The 20,708-nt window shown below is 40.5% G+C and overlaps 1 protein-coding gene across 2 annotated transcripts in view; it reads left to right on the top strand.

The window, feature by feature from the left end:
- The window catches only part of NTNG1 (netrin G1), a 147,200-nt gene that overhangs the window by 50,251 nt on the left and 76,241 nt on the right, over positions 1–20,708 (top strand). For both annotated transcript variants that reach the window (XM_069022549.1, XM_069022548.1), the window contains exon 2: positions 8,376–9,016. In XM_069022549.1, the coding sequence (XP_068878650.1) occupies positions 8,376–9,016 (641 nt within the window). The remainder of the gene's footprint in view (positions 1–8,375; positions 9,017–20,708) is intronic.

The raw sequence follows: 20,708 nt of genomic DNA, 5'->3' as shown, positions 1-20,708 counted from the left end.
GGATTTTATTTTTTAAATTCTTCATATTATTTGCTTTATAGTAACTCTGTAATAATGCAGACTTTTCTTATTACTCTATACTTAAATGCAGTAGAAGTAGACACAAAAGCTTTGCTTGTTTAGAATAGCTTGCTGTTTTGCACTTTACTTTTTTGTATGTGCTTATGTAAAACATTTTTCAAGTTTAATGCAGCAGTTCTTCTCTAAGTATTTGGACCCTGTAGAATAGCTGTGTGCCATAAAAAAAAGCTATGACAGTCTGCTTTGGTGGACACTCAGTTAATAAAGTGATGTTAACAAGCTGCATAGCATTTTAGAAAGTTTCTGGATTGAAAAATAACATGGCTGAGAAAAAAAGAATAAGGAGCTTTGTACAGCCTTTACAATAAGTAAATAATGCATTCAGCATTATCATTAAGCTACTTAAGTGGCAATTCAATGATGGAGAGTTTTAGTCCAGATCTGTTATGGACAGAAGACTTTTAAACTGCAGTATAAATCCATCCTGTTACATCCAACATCTTACCATAATAAGATATAAGTAACCAATAACAGCTTGGTAAAAAAAGTTTTCACTGTAATTCCTTTTCAACTATATACACAAAAATCATGATTCTGTCCTTTAATGGCGAGATCCAGAGCCATGTAGTTTTCATTACAACACTGTACATTTATTTTCCATTAACTTCAGGGGTTTTGTGTTTCTATACTGCTCACTTCTAACCTCACATGGCATTTGGCACATGCATGACTTTTTTAGGGCTGTGATGAATGCTCTACATAAAGAATTGTCCGAGTAAGATGCATTTACTGAAATGAGCACAGGATAGGATTGCACTGAACACTGTTGCAAGTCATCAGTTAAACACCACATCAGTATTCTGCTCACTTCATTTGATTTACACAAAAATCAGGTAGAAATTTGTGTCCTGTACTTGGAGGTACTCAACAGCCAGGACTTGCAGCAGCAATACTTTGCCTAAGTTTCCATGGTTATTACTCCAGAGCTGCCACCAGGAGGACAAGGAAACCCTTACCACAGAAGTGGGGCCATAGAGGCAGAAGATGGAGCTTTCTGGGGAACCAGTTTGAAACCTAAGAACAACTTTTTGCAGAAGCCACAGCCATTACAACCCACCTGCCTCCAGCATTATTACAAGGCACATTTCTTCACTTTGCCTGTGGGCAATAAAAACACAGAACTAGTTGCATTTACGTACTCAATTGTGTTGTGTACCAGAAAAGGTCCTCCTGCCACTCACACACTGAGAGAAGCACCAGCCCAGCACAGCTCACAGCAGCCATTGTGCCCTGCATGGGAGGGTCAGGAGTCCACTCAGATTGCAGTGTTCCGCTTTCCTCACACCAGGAGTCTTCCAGGAATTTTTACTAACACAGAATTTCCATGCTCCCATGGTTTGGTATCTCATGACCTGATGCCATACTCAGCTAGTATAAAGAGCTCCACTCTATGTACCTGTCCCTAGGGCCAGCTGGGAAGCTTGGCATTTCTGCTACAGCCATCCCCTCACTCCCTGTATATCCCTCAGCAAGTGCCAGGGAACAGCAGGGGAAGATGTGCCATCAGAGACACACCTCAGCACCACCCCGCAAGGCCAGAGCGCGGCTGGGGGACATTGACATCCCATCAGGAGTCCCAGGTACAAGTGAGCAAATCAGGGTCATCAAGGGAGCCCCCTCACCAGGCAAGAAGAATCCAAGACTGCAACACAAGCCTAGGGTAGAGAACAGACCAGGTAGAGACCTCAGCCTGAGTTTAAATAGGGTCTGGCCTGGGGCTCAGGTGGGGTTGGTCAGGGGCATCAACCCCTGCTCCCAGGTGGGGCTGGCCAGAGACATTAAGGCCTGCAGGGGTCTTCCATGCTATCAAAACCTGTTTCTCAGACTTTTTGGTATGCACAGATTTCTGGTTTGGACCTAAACTCTGAACACAATCATTTATAACTACAAAGGAACAAAAAAAAACAACAAAAAAAATGTTTAGTGTTCCAGCACTCTGATTCTTCCTGTCCCCCCCAGGATGATTTAATTTCTCGGATTTTGATGCTCTCATTCCTTCCATGATCACTGGGATCTTAAGTCCAGGTATGCATCTGGTGTAAAAGAAACTCAGGTTTTCTTGGAACATTTGCCGTATTGTTCAGCCAGAGCTCAGCACAATGGGGTTCCAGCATCAGGCATGTCATGACACTGCAAAAACTATAAATAGGAAAGTGATTATGTTGCCAGATACCTGCTGATGCAAGAGGAAAACACCAATACTGAGCTTCTGAAATAACAAAACCACACTGAGGTCAGTGCCAATAGATCTGCCATAAGGTTATGCCAGAATGATCAAGTGGCTGAAGTTACATCAGCAAGGTTGCCAAGTCAGAGATAGTTTTAGTAACAGAAAGATACCAGTGAGGGAAAGAAGGATTTTCACTCCCCCAGAAGTGGGTAGAAATACTTCAGAGAAAACAAAACTCAATTTGCCACATAAAATAAATTGAAAATAATTTTCAAAAAGTAACTAAAGTTTCTAAAAAGAGAGAATGTTCTGCTAGGAATTGAATGCCTTTGGCAAATGCACCAGTGCATTTGTTGCTGCAAATATTAAAATGTTTTCCTATGCAACATTTTCAATCCATAGTATTGAAAAGAGGCAGTAATCTGAGAACTACTCTGCATGCCAGGAATACCTTCACATGATCTACCAAAAGGCTTTGCAAGAAGCAGTACAGTATAATCAGGGATTACAGAGTTCATCATGCAAAAGCATTTCTCTCTAATTCTGCATCTATATGTAAATTTGGTATAGGATTCCATACCTCGTGGGGGTGTTGTCATGAAAAATGATTAGCTAGGTTTGTGTGCCACACGGCAAAGATTTTTAGAAACTTAAATATATTTTTTAAATCTGAATTACAAGGGCCTTCTTGCACCAAGTTTGTTGCAGGATCAGGACCATAATCTGCAATGCGCTTTCAAGCTTAAAAGTGCACAAAGTTGTTAAGCATTATTGTCTATTTTTGGCCAGTCATATCCTCCCTGGTTTAATCTTTTTAAGTCTCCCCAGAAGGTATTGATTTAAACATGCTTTTATTTTCTTTTTTGCTCATTTTGAAGAATGTACATGGTTCAGCCTGCAGCTCAGAGTTCAAAGTGCTAGTCTGGGCAACCAGATGCCTATTGCTTGGGAGCTCTTGAAAGACCATCAAATCTTACACTCAGAGTTTGGCACTTTTTCTTTCTTAACTTAAATCACTTCAACTTAAAATGCTGTCACTGCAGTGATGAAAGGCTATTGATGGTAAAATGTTCTTGTCTACAGCCATTCTTGTCATCATCACAACAATAATTCTGCTGACATTGACCAAGATGCTTTCAAACCAGCTAATGGATCTCGTGGCTTTGATAACATCAATTGTCATGCAACAGTTCCTGGGCCTTGCAAATCCTCCACCTCAATGACTGTTTGCCCTTAGCAGGACAACACCTAATAAGTAGTATCTCACAATTAATGGTTTCATAATCTGGCTCTGTCATGGTAAATAAGTAATTCCTGGTTAGAAACCACATGTAAAATATAAGCATTAGGGCAGTTGCTGCCAGTAGCTATTACTGTCTAGTTAGTCATCTGCAATGTACAGCATGGCACCAATTGTAATGATCTCTTGAAAAGGAAAACAGAAATACTCTAGTCCAAAAGTGTGACTTGAAGGCAGTAATTTACCACACAGCCACATTCCAAACATGAGTGAGGCTGTATTTATTTCTTGTCTTGGGCATCTGAGCTAATTACCTTATGGCAGTGGTATAAAATTCAGATGTAGTGACTCACTTCTTAAAAATTTATTTTGGTTCTTCTTAAAATCTTGGCCAGATTGACCTCAGCAGGCTTCACCCGTTTGAAAATGCAAGTTATAATCCTCTGTAGGGATTTAGCCAGGTGTCCATTACAGCATGTAATCTGTGATACAGCTTCCAATATTCACACTACAGAAGAGTTAAGCCCCTCTGCCTTTGTTCCTGAGTGAAAAAGTCCATGAGGTCTTAATGTAGAAAGGGAATACATTGAAACAAGCAACATCTTCAATCAAACCCTAAGCCTGTGTGGAGGCCACTGAGGAGCTGTACAGGGGAGAGACCAGAGGCTTCGCCTGAGCAGCAGCAGCAGCACTCACACTTCAACCCTTGAACAGCAGCTGCAGCACTGCTGCTGCTCCCCTGCTGACATTCGAAGGTCACACTACTGCTGGACCTCTGTTTTTGACCTAAATCCTCAGCCTAGGGTCACTGTGCTATTCCTGGAGAGGCTTTTGGTAGGACACATTGCTGCCCAGGGGGAGCAAGGCCAGCCTAGCATCCTGTCCCAGCCAGGGACACTTGCAGAGCACCTCCAACACCACACTAAAAGTTTGAGTTGGCTGGCACAAAGAGACATTGCTGTGTGCTAAAGCAAACTAAATCCAGCTAATTGAGGGGAAACCCTACTGGGACCAGCCAGCCCTACTCAGGAGCTTCTCAGGTAACTCTGCTTTTTCCAGCCAGGGCTGAATGCGATCAAGTCGTGATACAGCCACATGCCCTGGCTGTGCCTGCAAATTGGTACCTCCTCCTAAAGCCAACACTTAGACTATGGCAGTAGTTTCAGTATTATTTTCAATTCCATGAACAGCCAAAACCAAAATAAATAGCAGTTTAATTTGCCTGCCTGCAAGGAGCTATTTAATATCAATCTCCCATTACTGTACAGGAAAATAGCGGGATTCTTTTAGATGGTCATGGTTGTGGTGTTGGGAAAGACTCAGCTACCTTTATGCTAATTGGTAGTAAAGTGTTTAGAAGTATTTATCAGTATTTAATTATTTAGAACTCTCCTAATGGCCTAAGTATAATTTTGAAAAGCTATAACTATTTTCCACCTTGCCCTACTGAAGAGCTGCTCCTTGGAAGGCTTAAATGAAGATCTATTTATGGCTGCCTGCTAGTCACAAAATTACTTAGAGATGCTAATGCTCTGGTCCTTCAGACGGCCCCAACACAGACTGAGCTTAGTTTGCACAAATTGGGCAAAGTTTGTCTTTGTTGTATTCATTTTACTGAGACAAAAGTCTTAAAGAGGATTATCGTAGAGATCAAAACACTAAAATATGTAACTAATCCCAGTTAAATTAATTGTTTTCATAATCGCATGTACTGAGGGACATTTGTGTAGAGTAAGACCCTTTTAGACTGTTTTGGTAATGTAAGTATGACTTACCATGCAAATTACATTTAAGATTAATTAGAAGCAGTTGAAAGCCAAGTTGCTGGTAGAGAAAATGGGAACCTGATTCCAAGCCTCTGAAGCAATAACTATGTTAAATATTTCAAAATTACATCAGCAATTGCCATGTCAGTAGACAGAGGGGAATTTACATAAACTTGTAATTTCTCTCCTCCTCCTGTTAGAATTCAGGAGAGTTGTTTTATTGGCTTATAATCATCTGAGATTTTTTTTCTCCTAATTTTCTTTTTCAAGCACTTTAACTCCACACAGGTTATTTTGGTGTCATGAAACCATTCACCTTTTAAAAGAGAATTCTGTGCCATAAAATTAAAAAAATAATTATGTTTATTGGGGAGGGTGTACGTGAAGCTTTTATTAGGATTCTTATTTGCAGTGATGTCCTTACCCAAGTGTGGCAGGTTGTGGCACCACTGTTACCACTGGTAAGAGTTTCAGGTGCAGGACAGGAGAGCACAGTGATTCTGACCTATTTCTCACAATACTCTGCCATTAACTGGGTCTCGTCTTTCCCTAAAAAGCTTTGTGCACAGAGTTGTAGACTGCATTTCAGTTGTAAGCTAGGGCTACCAGCTCCCAATGCCTTACTGTATTCACATTAGCTTGTGGGGTGTTTTTAGAGCCCCTCTCTCAGTTATTCTGATTGTGTTGGCACCTCAGCTTTGGCTAAAAAGCAAAAGATAAAAGGCAAAGGGAGTAAAATAAATCAACTAATATACAGCAAGAAACACTACATCCCATACAACCTGGGTTACCTGCTGGAAGTCATAAAACATGCTTCCTCCGGCATGCAGGGACTAACGGATCAGAGCGGCTTTAGCACGAAGAATCACAACAGACTCAGTGGTTGCTTGTGGAGCAGGGAACTAAAGCCATCCCTCAGCAGTGCTTAATGCGCCTCTCTGGCTACATGGGAACATTTATTTGCTGGGTTTTGGTACCTGTGACTTCCCAGTGTAGTTGCTTTTGCCAAAGCAAAGGCAGAAGCATAAAGCATATAGGTTAGAGGTACACAGATAGAAGTGACCAGGTCTTTCTGGGCAACCTCAGAAGGTGTGATTTATGCAATCTGAGCATCTTCTGATAAACTGATGTTTACATGTAGCCAAAGGGTCTGGAACCTTACAAATTTCACAATATGTATGTCTTCCCTGAGGAAAATAGGCATGTGTAAGTTAGCAGATTCTGGCATTTGTATCTGATATATTAAATGGATCTTAAATATTAAAAAATTCTGTGTTTTCTCTCTTCTGCTTGAAACTTACTTTTAATTGTCACTGTTTTATTCAAAAGAAAGGCATAGAAATAGCAACTATGAGCTTGAAATCAGAGCTGTAACAGACTTATTATAGACAATATTTTGCAGAGTATTTCCAGTTACAGCTGCATGCTTTGAAGCTGACAGTGTAACAAGCAGCATGCTGGTTCTCAAATAACCCTTTTTGTTGTCTTGTAGGTTTTTTCCTAACTTCCAGTCCCAGTGAATCGTTGTCAGTTTTAGCATTCAGCTGTATTAAAAGAAAGAGAAAGAAAATAGTATTTCCCAGCCCAGGTGAGAGGAAGTTGCCAGTGGGGCGGTCAAAGTGAGTGCTGAAGTTCTTTTACTTGTGTTTTGTGGGAGTATGTCAAGGAGCAGAGCAGTGGCCAAGGTGGAAACTTACGTTTGAAACCCGTTTTCCAGACTGGATGGCATTGAGTCACTTCATTGCCCTCAGGCTTTGAGATGAAGAGAAGTATAACTGCAATTATAAGAAAAGAAAAGGTTGATCATCATACCAGGGCTTGTTCTCTTTTCAGGGTAGGTGCAGGGAACACTGATTAATGACAAAGCTACATTTATGACCTCATCGAGCTCTGCTATGTGGAGGCATGTGCGTATTTTTCCCCAGCAGTGCTGACTGTAAGGGAATAGAGGCTTCTTCCACAATCTGTACATCAGGCAGAGGGAAGGATACAGAGCAGCAGTTGCTCTCTGGAACAAACACAGAATGAACAAGTAGCAAAATACTTATGTACTGTTGAAAGGTGAAATTAGATATACATGATTCAGTGCAGCCTACAGGGTCTGATATCTTGGCAACTGCTGCAAGATATCCCCAATCTGCAGCCAAAACAGCCTTTGTGAAGAAGCAGAAGATTGTAGTGTGAAAGTTAATGCATCAAAAGGCCAGAAAGAGAATAATTCACTTTCACCTTGCTACAGCGGACAAGCGGCAGTAAAAGCTGTGCACTATTGGCAAGCTTTTTTTTGTTGCTGTTTTTAACTCAACCCTCAGTGCAGAGCTCCTGGCACCTCGGCAGTGTTCCAGCTGGAGCCACTGACATCTCCCACCTAATCAAGTGCTGGATTATCTTGTCCTGATAAATTGAACCTGGTGCCTCATGAAAAGTCTTTTCTGAAGTACTTTGGTACGCTGTAATAAGATGGCAGATACCTGAATCAAGCCCCAGACCTGACAGAGCACTGTTTTTCTAATGGATTTTGGTTGCAAGTGTAAATGTTTTAAGGCAAGGCAGTGTTGAGCTGGGAGCACAAGTTAAGCATGATAAATTTCCCACCTGGGTGAAAGGAAACTTGAAAGTGTACTGAATACTGGCCATCCTGAGTACACACAGGCTGCACTGCTAACAAAATACACTTGCCTTAAAAATTCGTTCTTTTTTGGGCAGAGCTCTGAGGAACATACTTGTTTCAAAAAGAAATTCTCTTTGGCTGCTATCTTTCTAAGAGTTGGAGTTACTGACCTGTTAGAGACTTGCATACTGTTCTCAGTCTTCTGTGACTCAATCCCTGGTCCGAGTTGTTCAGGGTAAATAAGTCTTTTTTCTTTTTTAAACCTATACTAAGAAAAATGTTTATATTACAGAAGCAAGGGTGCTCTCTATGTTGTATTTGTACATTTACTTTAACAGGTAAAACAGCCAGGATTAATCTCATTAAGATAAAGTTATTACTTGCAAGCATTTGTTTTCTCTTTGTTGGCTTCCCTCCTGGAGAAAAGCAGTTCTCAGTCAAGAAACATCTTACATGTCACACTCACCTCTGTGGTGCCCCTTGTAACACTGCTTTGCTCTTTTCCAGGGGAATCCCTACATGTGCAATAATGAATGTGATGCGAGTACCCAAGAACTGGCTCATCCTCCAGAACTGATGTTCGATCTGGAAGGAAGACATCCCTCCACGTTTTGGCAGTCCACAACTTGGAAGGACTATCCGAAGCCTCTTCATGTTAATATTACACTCTCCTGGAACAAAACCATTGAGCTTACAGATAACATAGTTATCACCTTTGAATCTGGCCGTCCAGACCAAATGATCCTGGAGAAATCACTCGACTATGGACGAACATGGCAGCCCTACCAATACTATGCCACAGACTGCTTAGATGCTTTTCACATGGATCCAAAATCAGTGAGGGATTTATCACAGCACACAGTCCTAGAAATCATTTGCACAGAGGAATACTCTACCGGGTACATGACAAATAGTAAAATAATCCACTTTGAAATCAAAGATAGATTTGCTTTTTTTGCTGGACCTCGGCTTCATAACATGGCTTCTCTTTATGGCCAGCTTGACACCACCAAGAAGTTAAGAGATTTCTTTACCATCACAGATCTGAGGATAAGACTGCTTAGGCCAGCAACTGGTGAAATATATGTAGATGAACAACACCTGGCACGCTACTTTTATGCAATTTCAGACATAAGGGTATATGGAAGGTAAGAGAATATATAACTTTAGAAACAAGCATATGTGTTTGATTTGAGAAATTATTCAGAACTGTTTATTTCCTCAAACAAGAGGGCATTTTCTGCCAATGTTCATTGGAAATCTGCCTCAGCTGAAGGCCATTGCTGCCCCATCAGAAGTTCCTGACTCAGTGGCACAAGGTCTGAGTGTTCGCTGGCACTCGCCTTGGATTTTGACCCCTGGGTCTCCCAGGCAGGAGGGCATTGGCTCAGGAATTCACCTGAGCAGTGGGACACTTTCCTTTCTGATGTAGTTGGAGTCTGATCCAGTGGCCATTAACTAAAAACAGAGATTCTGTTTTATCATTTGACTTTTCCAGGCTTCTAATGGAAGCTCTGATTGATACAGGAGCCCTTGCACAAACCCTTCCCACTAGGTCTGGCTGTGAACAAGGAAAGCAGCAGAGATTAGAGTCCATTCCTTGTACTTTAATTAGCTCTGAAATGCAGAGAAGCTGAATGAAAATGGAAAAAACAAGCAGTGTTTTAGATAGACTGATTTGAATATAACAAAGATGATTATTCAGCTGGGTTCAAGATAAATGGTTCCCTCTAGGGCAATTGGTGGCTGGTATCAGGTGCTGTAGTCCCAAAAATAATAACTGCAGTGACATGCCTATCGGGAAATTTTCTTCCCAACTCAAACTAGCAATTGACTGATGCCCTCAAGCAGGAGGGTGATCCCTTTGTATGGGTCTTGGATGCCAATTTGTTTAGAAGAAATAAGTGGGATCGCCTCTATTAGCAATTCACTCACCAGTCTGATAAACCTCTTCTTCCTCCTCTGTTTCTTATATACAGAGTTTTAGACTTCCTTTATAAAACACTTTTTTCTTTTTCTTAGGAGAATCTAAGTATCAAAACAAACAGAAAAGCAAATCTATCTTGGAAGGCCAGGGACCTTCTTTGCAGACTCAGAATGGAGTGAAAAAAAATAGTGACAGTGATTATATAAAACAGTGCTGACTATATTTTTATTATTCCTGTAGTGTAAATTAAAATCATCAAAATACATTTCTTAGAACTGGAGATTTAATATGCAGTTACAGTCTTCTGTGTCCACACCAACTATATATCTATACATACAGAATAAGTAGTCCAACATTTGAAAATCTAAAATAAATGTTGCTGTTTTAAGAATTCTTCTTGCAATGCTCATTAGTTACATTGTAAATTATTTTTCAGAAGTCACTTGGGAGGGCTAAGTGGATCATGAACAGCTTAAGATACTGTTTGAAATAGTTTGGTAAAATTAGCCTCAGTACAAAAAAATAACACCTTTTTAATGTGTATATTTTCTCCACTGGGCTCCACATAGGTTAGCTCTACTGAGGCATCATATCAAAGTTCAGGATTTGTTGGTCTGTAGGCTTTAAGGAAAGCCTGTTCCCCATCTAAAAACCCATTTGGAGCTTAGTCTGACTTCAATTAGATTATCATTACTTTATCAAAGAAAGCATCTGAAGGATTAAAAAAGAGTGCATTGCATGCAAATTAGAAACAGAAGCCTTCTGAGCACATCTGGGGCTCACCAATCTTGTGAAAAATTATCTATAGAAATGAAGCGTGACTGTACAGAGAACTTATCTGATGCTGATGCTTGTTGTCTAAATGCTGCAGTAATTGGACACATGCTTTAAAAGAAGTATCCGATGTGTAATAGTACCTCACTAGATTAGATTCATGTGAATTCTTATCACTTTTCTGCTAATGAGAAGAACAGCTCTTTTGGGATTTGGTGCCATTTGCTTCAATATCTAGTGAGCCTTCCTTGTTAAAGTCTTTAGGGCTTGCTTGCTGCTGAGTAGCTCTGGTGCTGCAACACACAGCCTCTGGTTGTTTACTTGCACCAATTGTAACTCGCTATAAGCCCACTGTTACCTAGTTTTAGGTATTTTTTGTCTCTTCCAGAAACCTTATGGCCTCTCCCCACCCGAGTCTCCCAATCAACATTCCCAGCACGTGTCCTGGCATGCCCTGAGCATGGGAACTAGTGGAGGGAAGCAAGGTTTACCAGGGTAGTTGTGCCACTGTTTCCAGCTCAGCTGAGCTTTCCAGCTCTTGCTCCTTAATTTAGGAAGTTAACTGGAAACTGTTATAAAATTATTTTGTTTTGCTACCAAGATTCATGTTCTGGGCTTTGAGACCCAGCTATTTATATAAATTTGGTAAAACTAGACTAGATTACTCCATGAAGACAGGGTACAAAGGGAGGTTACCAAGGAGCTTGACATGTAGTAGATGAGGGATGCTAGCAGACACACTTTAAAGCTAGTTCTTTTTCTGAAAAACATAACCTGTAGGTTAAGTATAGTTAAATTCACCAAAGCTCATAATGGCATATTTCTAAAGGCAGCATAAAATGGAATTTGTTTCACACTGTGTTTTAAGCATCAATAACAGTGAAAAGCATCTATCTTAAAGCCACCATGTTAAATATACAGGATACTGGGGTGGTTAATACTTCACAATGAATTATAGGCAGGAGATTTGCCCACTTAATAGAGGGTTTGCTTTGTCATTGCTTTGCATTTTGGTGTGAAGTAAGCCTGATGTATGTTGCATTAGAGATGAAAACCTGTGTACTCTCAAAGAATGCCTTTCCTCCTCTATTACCACCTGTTTGTTCTTCTTCAATTTACCACTTCCATTGCGTATTTATTAAGGTGATAAAAAAAAAGGAAACGTGGCTGTTAGCAATTTCAGCAACCCCATTGTGCTCACATTATTCAAGAAACCTAATAATCCACATGAACTAATTCTGACTTACTGATGGTCTGCTTCACTAAATCAGGGTGATTTTTTCTAGTGAATAATGGACGATGCGGTATGCCAGTACCTTAATTAAAGAGAGCCTCTCTTATTCTTGATCTTATTTTAATTTACAGGGTAATACTACAATAATATCACTAATGGAAGGTACATTAAAGGGCATAAAGTAGCATTAACTGTATTAAATTATGGCACTTGTGTTAATTAACTGCTGAAGCAAGATGGTCCTAACAGCTAGAAAGGTCGACTAATGCATAAATAAAGTCTTCTGGGATGGGAAGCTAAGAAAGAGCAGACATTTTCCCCTCGTCTGGCCTTGCTGCAGAGGATTAGAGGGTGTCCTGTGCCCTAACCTCAGGAAGGTTTCTCTCACTGTGCTGCCTGCAGAGGTGGCCTGAGCTGTCTGCAGGCTCTGCTTCTCTTCAATTCCACATGAAGGACAGTCCTGGCAGTAAGCAGTGAGGTACAGCTCCCAGTTTTAAACTTTTTTTTGTAGAAGAAGTTCACTAAAATGCTGATAATAATTCCTTTGAAGTCAAGCTAAAGGTTCCTAGCAGATTTTGGATCAGACTGCTGAAGGTTTAACCATGTTAATTTTAAAGTATTTTTGTTCTGTTATATTGCCAGTGACATGTACATTTATACACTGTAAATTAACTGTAATTCAGAATGCTTGTAAAAAAACATGGCCCCAGTGGGTAACAGAATGACTGGCTGGGTAAAACAAAGGCTCTTATTGCTTTTGAATGATTAGGTTTTGATCTAAGAGCCACCAGTTTCTTTCTGACACCAGAATATCCAGTCTCTACACAATGTTATTAAGCCCTTTGGAATTTATTTTTATACTCTTCTCGCCTTGAAGCTTCTGTATTTAAGCCCCAGGGTTTTCTGACCGTGTCTCCGCTGCGGTTGCAGTTCCAGCTGCAATAGAAACCTCTAACTCACAGAACGCAAATGAAAAGTAACCTCAGTTTTAACACTTCCTTGTTCTCACATTATCTCTTCTAAATTTAAATCCATTTCAGCATCTGAATAAATTACTCTGAAGGAAAATATATTTTCTACTTAGGCGGTTGGGGCTTTTTTGTCATCTTAGTCAGCCTGCCCCTCCTGCCAGCTGTGAGCCTGACCTGCTCCTGAGGCTGTGGTGGATTTGGGGTGGGTGAGGGCCCTTGCCCTGAGTGGGAGCTCACACTACAGCTTTGTGCAGGCAGTTCCACCAAGGAGGCTGGGTTGTACTGGGTCCCCTCCTCTGCTTATTCTGTGGATGCAGTCTATGGATGGATTAATTGGAGTAAATCTCTTATGTTACTCTGTCCTACACTTAGGAACACTATATAATAATGTCCCTCTGTAACTTACCCAAAAGCAGAACTTTGCTGTAGTTTTATTAATAATAGAAAATGTTTTAATTGATGTTCAGCTCAGAACCAGACCATCAATATTAAGATATGTAAGCTTCAAGCTTTTAAGGAGACAACTGAATGCCATTCTTGACTCTAGTATTTATTTACCATACTTGAATACTCTTTGTTTTACAGGAACACGTGCATAAGCAGCTTTTCTCCTTTGAGATTTTCACTAGTATTTGCAGGGAATCTAGCATTTCTCTGATTAAATTATAAACTCATTAGAGAACAGGAAAGAAAAAGTAACATATGTATTTAAGAGCATGTCAATTTATGTGTAACTCCCAAGTGCAATTTGCTTTTTTAATATATCTACTGTAATATGTCACTAAAGAAAATGGTCCTTCATTTTCTGTAACCAAATCTAGGATCATCAGGAATCGAAATAATTAAATGGTCACGGTGTTTATTCACACATGAGCAGTCTCCAGGGGTTTACACAGTACAGGTGTCCTGGGTGGGTTTTACTCCTGTCTGCATTCAGATAATACTGATTTCCACCCTCCATCCTGGTGACACAACTCCTGGTGACATCAGCTCAGTGCGGCCACAGTCACAGTGGCTGGAAGGGGAGCAGAGCAGTGGGGTCTGAATGCTGTATAGGGCTCTCATTCTGCTATATGCTTTTGAAATCAGTGAGTTTAAATCACCAGGTTTCATTCACCACCTTTGCTCATTAACATCTGGTCATCTTTTCTTGGCCCATTTTGGAAGCCATGAAGTATTTCCATACTGATCTCCCCAAGCTGTCTTTTAAGGAAGCTCAGTATCGTGCAGGATCAGGGTGTTTGAGGAGACACACCAAGCCTTTTTGTAGTATAATTCATTTTGCCACTGAATATTAGAGGACTAGAGATAAAAATCCTGATGAAAGAAATGAGGATTTTTCTCTCTGTATTGCTTTGTATGCTGAAAAGCAACCCAAAGAGCCTTTCTGAATAAATTCAGTGACTCCAATAGCTTGCAGAAACTTTCTTTCCTTTAAGCTTTTCATTTGAAAAGAGTGCAAACTTAATGCAAACACTGAAATAAGCTTAAGGATCTCCTGTATCACATACACGAAATGATTCCTGGCACAGGGATGTCCTTCTGGCTGAAGTTAAAGATGCAGTGGTACAACATATTATCACGTTAAAAGTTTAAAAATTTCCAACTATTTCACAAGTAATAGGAACTACCAACTTTTAAGTGTGGGTTGGTTTGGGTTTTTTTTAAGTTTACATTCTGCTCCTTGCCGTGGGTACCAGTGTGGTGGTATTTCCTGCCATTAGTTTTGTTCATGTCAGTACCTGATTGCGTCTGCTTAGGAGCTGATTTTTCCTGGACATTTCTCAGTGTGTGAAGTGCCTCAGAAGGTAGTAGCTGAACCCAAAATATCTACATACTTTATCTTGACGAAGGTGATGTTTCTCTCTGTTAATTTTTTTGTTTGGTAGCTGTAATAAATAACCCATTATTCAGCTGTGATCTAGGGAAATATTTGAAACTAAGAGGGTTAACTCTGCTGCCTTTCCTCTAATTTCCCTTTAGAATGATGCCATAGTATGCTCTCTCTCACTCCCTATATGTACAAGAAGTTAGTATTGAAACAAGAAACAAGTCCTGATACTAGTTTCAGATGCCATCCTGCAAATCAGGAGTGCCTTTGAGTGAAGTTACCCTTATTAACCCATTGAGTTTCAAATACATGTAGCAGGAATGAGGGAAAATAAGTGATGGAAAGGGAGGACAGAAGGAACAAAAGAAAAAAATGGAGGGAGGACAGAAGTAAGATGATTATTCCAGCTTCTGTTTAAAAAATGAGAAAAACCCCACACCTCTCAGTATGTTCATCCTGTCTCATGTCTGTATGATAGAGCTGATGTAAAGCAGCCAGTTCTGTTAAATCCAGTGATAGAGTCACACCTATTCAGAAACTAGAAAGTGAATTAGTAAAGGTCAAGGTCTAATAGTATCATTATGTGGGGTCTGCGAGACCCTTCCTATCATTCCCTCTGGAGTCCACCTCTGGGATTGATGTGCCTCAGCAGTACTAGTGACCCATGCACAAAGGGAATCATCACAGTCCCTACTTGATCACAGCAGGCTATAGGGAAAAATCCTCCGTACAACACAGGTGAAGCATATTGTTAACTGGGCTGAACTACAGGGTAAGTTTTCAGCACTGCTGTAATTCTGTTCCCATAGATTATCATCTTGTTCATGGAAAAGTAAGGAAAGAGCTACCACAAAAGGCAATGCTGTGATTTTAGAAGGCAGCAATACCATCAGGGAAAAGGAGACAAGGAGTTACACTGCAGGTCGTATTCCCAAGAGAAAGTCTGGCTGCTGACACATTCAGGAAAGCATAATGCTGCCTGCAGCCATTTGCAGGAGAATGGGCTGTGTCCCGGGAGGTTTGTGGGATATGGTAAAAATGAAAGGATGCTGAATAGCAAGAGGTGTCCTAATCACATTAGGAGGGAGCAGGAACTGCTGAACTTCTTGACATACTACCACTCCTGAATGAGACCACCTGTAATTTTTGCAGCATACAGAGCCCTTGGAGCCTTAGAGTCAGTCTGTCAACAGCACCTGGTTGCTCACACAACAGTTCATCCAGACTTTTATGCTGCAAATGCTGCTGTACTCTGGAGTAAACCAGCTGTACTTCACTGACAATTATTTTGACATTTCTGGGGTGATGGCCACCATTTTAAAATATGCACAAAAGTAAACAAAACCATTTCAGGATAAGGCAGATAATTCATAGCTTCATGCTGTAGGTTACATCTGATCAGGCCTTGGGACGTACCACAGATAGTGCAATACATGGTACATACACCTGCCCATATTCTAGTTGTGGAGGGCAGGTTTCCAAAGTTATGCTCTTCCTCTGAACCCTTAAGCCTATCTTCTGGCTTTTATGTTTGTGTAAATGTCAATAGTGTCTGCTTCTTCCTTGCAAACTCCCTTGAAGACCTTGTGATTCTTTTCATTTTCTCCCTTAAATCCATTTCTGTCTTTATGGTAGCTCTGAGTGTCTTTCCTCTCTGCCAAGCAGCATTCCCACTTCCACCCTCTCCAGATGTGTGTTGTCCTGTAATATGAGCCAATATCTTATATATTAAGATTTATAAAGTACTTTGAAGTACACTTCAGAAGGATTGGTAGAGAAGCACAATGGATTGTTATAACCTGTCCTCTGTGCACCATCATTCATAAAACAAGCATGTAAGGGAGTGCTGGTGGAAATGTTAATGATACCAATACTGTCCCAATGGTAAAGTGACATGGTGGTTCACATTTAACTGCCACCAGCATTTCTGTTACACCACACATTAAACCTAATAATAACCAAGATAAAATTTTATTACAATAAGAAAATATACATTGAGATATGCATCTTCACACTCAACTAATTAGTTACCATCGACTGTTTTCACTTTGCTCAGTGACATGTGGTATATAAATCATTACAATATGTTAAATGCAAATGGTTGGTAATAGGGTAACCATCTGCTCACTGTTGGAAAGTTAGCAGAGGAATATAGTAAGCTGTACTTCTAGTAATGATGCTAAACTCACATCCCTGAAATACCAAATATCTAAAAACAGCTGCCTCCACTAATGCTAACATTGCTAATATGTCTCTTACCCTTTTCATTTTCAGAAGTAAACCACATATTGTAAGAGGTAATTTTGTTCTTCAGCTTGAACTTGATTTCAAGGCTAGAGTCTGTAACAGCAACATGAACCATTGTATTGCAGAGGCTGATCTTTTCCTTAAACGGTGTTGAGTGCTTTTGAACAGCCAATAAATAATCAGGCTGCGCACTTTTCTCAGGACATCTTTTCATCCACAAATATAATTAAACCCTCTTCCTCCCCTAACCCTGGCTGCCAGGCCTGTTTTCAGGGATGACATTATTTTGTAAGTGATAGATAGGTGGCACATTGCTGTCTGGTAACGTATTACACTAGTGACCATCAAAGGATGCCTCCATCTAATAACCTCCCATGCCCTATGAGCATTAAAGATCACCACTGCAAAGAGGCATCAATTATTTTGCCACAGACATGTATTATCAGGGGCTGTCACACACCTTCATAATGAGCTTTCCTGGATACCCAAGCGACAAAGTAATGCGTTGGAAAATTAGTAGTGGGACAAGAGTGAAGGACTGCCTGCCAAAGTTGAGGCTATGCCTTCAAGCCAGAGCAGCTCCTTCACCCCTTACCCAGTCAGTCATCTGCTGGTCAGGGTCACTATCACAGTGCTGGCTCCCCCATCAGTAATATATTGCACTATCACCTATCACAGAGATTAATATGTTCCTGTGTTGAATTCCCAAGATGTGGCTCTCAGCATTAAAGAAGCTAAGGAATTAATTTGGCTTCCACTGCCTGAATGGAAAAGAAGTTTGTGATTTCATCAAAGTCAGAGCCTAGTGCTGCTGTGGCTTGCTCAGGCCACGTTGGGAGCGAGGATTGGTGTTTGTTCAGGAGGTTACATCTGGCATGGCAGTGTCTGATTTAAGACTGTGCTTCCAGGGAAGCACCTGCAGAGGAAGAGGCTGCAGGAGAGCTCATTAGCCTGGCAGTTTCTCAGTCCCAGAATGAATTAGAGAATAAGATGCGTGGTCTACAGCATCTCAAAAGCTGTGGCTTTGTGTAAGTGTGCTGTCCTGCAAAGCTTTCTAAGTTTACAAAAATTTTACAAGGAGACATTTTGTGCTAACACATTTTCCTTTGTTGCCCTGAAAGAAAAGCACCAGCTGAAAGCTGCACGTTTGGTGACTCCATTTTGATTCACAGTGAACACTTGCCTGTTTCAAAATGGGGTGTCTGCACTTTAAAGTTATCTGGAGCATTCATAGACAGAGACATCGTGATGAGCAGCACTTTATAATACCTCAGAGGCATGGTGCCAGAGCTGGGAATTTGATAAGCTGAGGTCCTGAATTGGATTCTAGCAATGGTCACAAGTTTTAGGAAGCACTCATTTGAAATTGCAAGCAGAGGGAAAACAGGATTCTTTCTCTTTAATTACATTAGTTTTATTGAACTGAAGCATTGCTTCAGTTCCCAGAACACTTTATATATATTTTAATGTAAGTTACCAGATACAGAATGGTTGCAGTACCGTTTATTGTTTCTGACTTTTATATGTGGTAAAACAGATTTTACTTATTTTCCCCTTTAACTCTCTTGTGCATTAAGGATCTTTAGAAGTTGGGATGGTGTTTACTGAAGTTGTCATAACTAAAGTAATTTAACTTCTTTGATCTGGTAATGATTCTATAGTGCCTTTGTTTAGGCCTGCTCAGAAAAGCCAATCCAAAGCACATGAACATGCACTGGAGTCCAGGAAACTGGCAGTCTTTTGTGCAGGAGAGGAAATGTGAAATGCATTCCCTCCGTGGCTGATCTTTTTAATTTGCCTTGGATTTTTCTCATATTTATTGAACTGTGGGCTGTTTCTTCCCTTAGATAGAACTAGAGCTGTTGAATTTGCCATGTAAGCACAACCAAGAATTGACTTGAAAAACTTTTTTTTTTAATAAAAATTACCATTTCTGTCCCCCAGTTAGAGCACAGCAAGTCCCACAACCTTCTGCTCCTTTGGGGGAGTGGAGACGGCAGGAACGGGGAGCAGCAGTGGCGGGTGGGACAGGGGACAGAGCTGCAGAATGACAAGGCATCTGTTTTGTCAGTGACCCACTTCGGGAAATCCTCCTTCCCTCCTCCCACACCCTGCATACCTCCAGCTGCTTGTTTCTCACTGTCTTTGTTTCTCTTTTCTGTGATGTGATCATCACTCAGTTGTAGCGCATGGGGATCACTGCCCATGTGGCTCAAAGAAGGAATGGAAACCTTCAGGAGGAGCATCTCACTTTACAATTATAAAGTAATCCTATTATACTTTGTCAATGCAGAAAATTGCTTATCATTTAACAAGCTTCATTAAGGATCCTGTGTTTATGGAACCATGCCTTCCTTCCTTTGAATGCCCGTGAAATAATTCTTCCAGCAGGACAGCAAAACAGCAAGGAGCCAGTTACATTTTTAATCACTTGTGTCCCATAGGAATTGCAGTCTGCCAGCAAGGGCAGCTCCTTCCCCTCTGCAACACAGGAGAAGAATTAAAAGATGGGAAGCTGTGGTTTGGGAATGGTGGGTTAAAGTTAGTAATGATCTAAAGATGAAACAATCTGAGTGTCATTAACTGCTAATAGTCTGCTACTGAAAATGTTTAACCTAATCCAGAAGCTAGATGGGAAGGGAGTTGGGGTGGGGGTAAATAAAGGGCTTCATCCTCCTTTTCCATTTGTTTTATTCCTGAATAGTGAAGGGGTAGTTGAAAAAGAGTTGGATGAAATTAAAAGTAAAATGAGAAATACTATTTCATTTTCCCTCTAGTGTACAGGTCTTGAAAGAAAGTTTCAACAGTGTGGAACCCTTACACACCCAAAACAGTTTGCATCATTTTAGCTTCTCATCATGCAGATCAGTTAGACACGGCAGGAGTAACCTGCAATGTGGTCATTCTTTCCAGCAGTAATCCTTCCAGGTGGGTGACAGCAACAGCCTCCATTCTGACACGTACAAATATCTCATGTTTTAGACTTGATGCCTTAAAATATAGATCCAAACTTTTGGTTTTTGAAGATACTGAATCCCTATATTGAATGAGCAGATTCTGAAATATCTTTCCAACAGCTACTTTGGAGACTAATGCTGACTTTGTGGTCTATATGTTGGTTTGTTTGTTTGTCTGTTAGTGCTTCATAAAATATAGATGCTTTAAATAGGAGAGATACGAGACAGCGATACCACGGGAATGACAAAGGGTTATGTGTTCTGATTCCAAAGGATATACTTTTAATGTTGTTCACTGGTTTCCTCACTGCAGTCATACCCAGAGTTTGACTAACAAATGCACAAGAAGTGTGCAGCTGACATTCAGCCGGCTTGTGAATTGTGGAGGGGAGATACATATGCTCTAAAGGCTTCATCCAAAGAGCATCACTTGATGCATCACTCACAGATTTTTAGAGACTTTTGGCATTTAAAATTAAATTATGTAACAGTGGTTTAGTGCTGACTCTTGGAAAAAATAGGAGATCTTGTAAATTTTGACTGTGTTTTATGATACCAGGGCTTTTGAAAAATCTCTTGCACATATTAGGACCACAAAAAAAGGCCTTACTGCCACTGAAAAAGATTCAGCAATTTAAAATGGGCTGAGTGTATGTTGTAACAGGAGAGAGACCTTTTGGAGAGTTGTTCAAATATTGCTGCAATGCAAACAGTTAATTCAACATAAAGTCTGTGTCCTGTATGCAGGAGCTTCCCCCTAATTCCTAACACATAAAATGTGGACTTTTTATATCCTCATAAACTTAGCACATTTTTTTAAAAAAACAGGTTTGAAAATTCAGCTGCTGTAACTACATTAGCCAAGCAAGAAAGAGAAAGAATTGCTTTGAGGTGTGAGG

Source organism: Aphelocoma coerulescens, chromosome 8 (genome assembly GCF_041296385.1).
Source record: "Aphelocoma coerulescens isolate FSJ_1873_10779 chromosome 8, UR_Acoe_1.0, whole genome shotgun sequence".
Lineage (NCBI taxonomy): Eukaryota > Metazoa > Chordata > Aves > Passeriformes > Corvidae > Aphelocoma > Aphelocoma coerulescens.
This window is presented reverse-complemented; position numbering and strand designations above follow the sequence as displayed.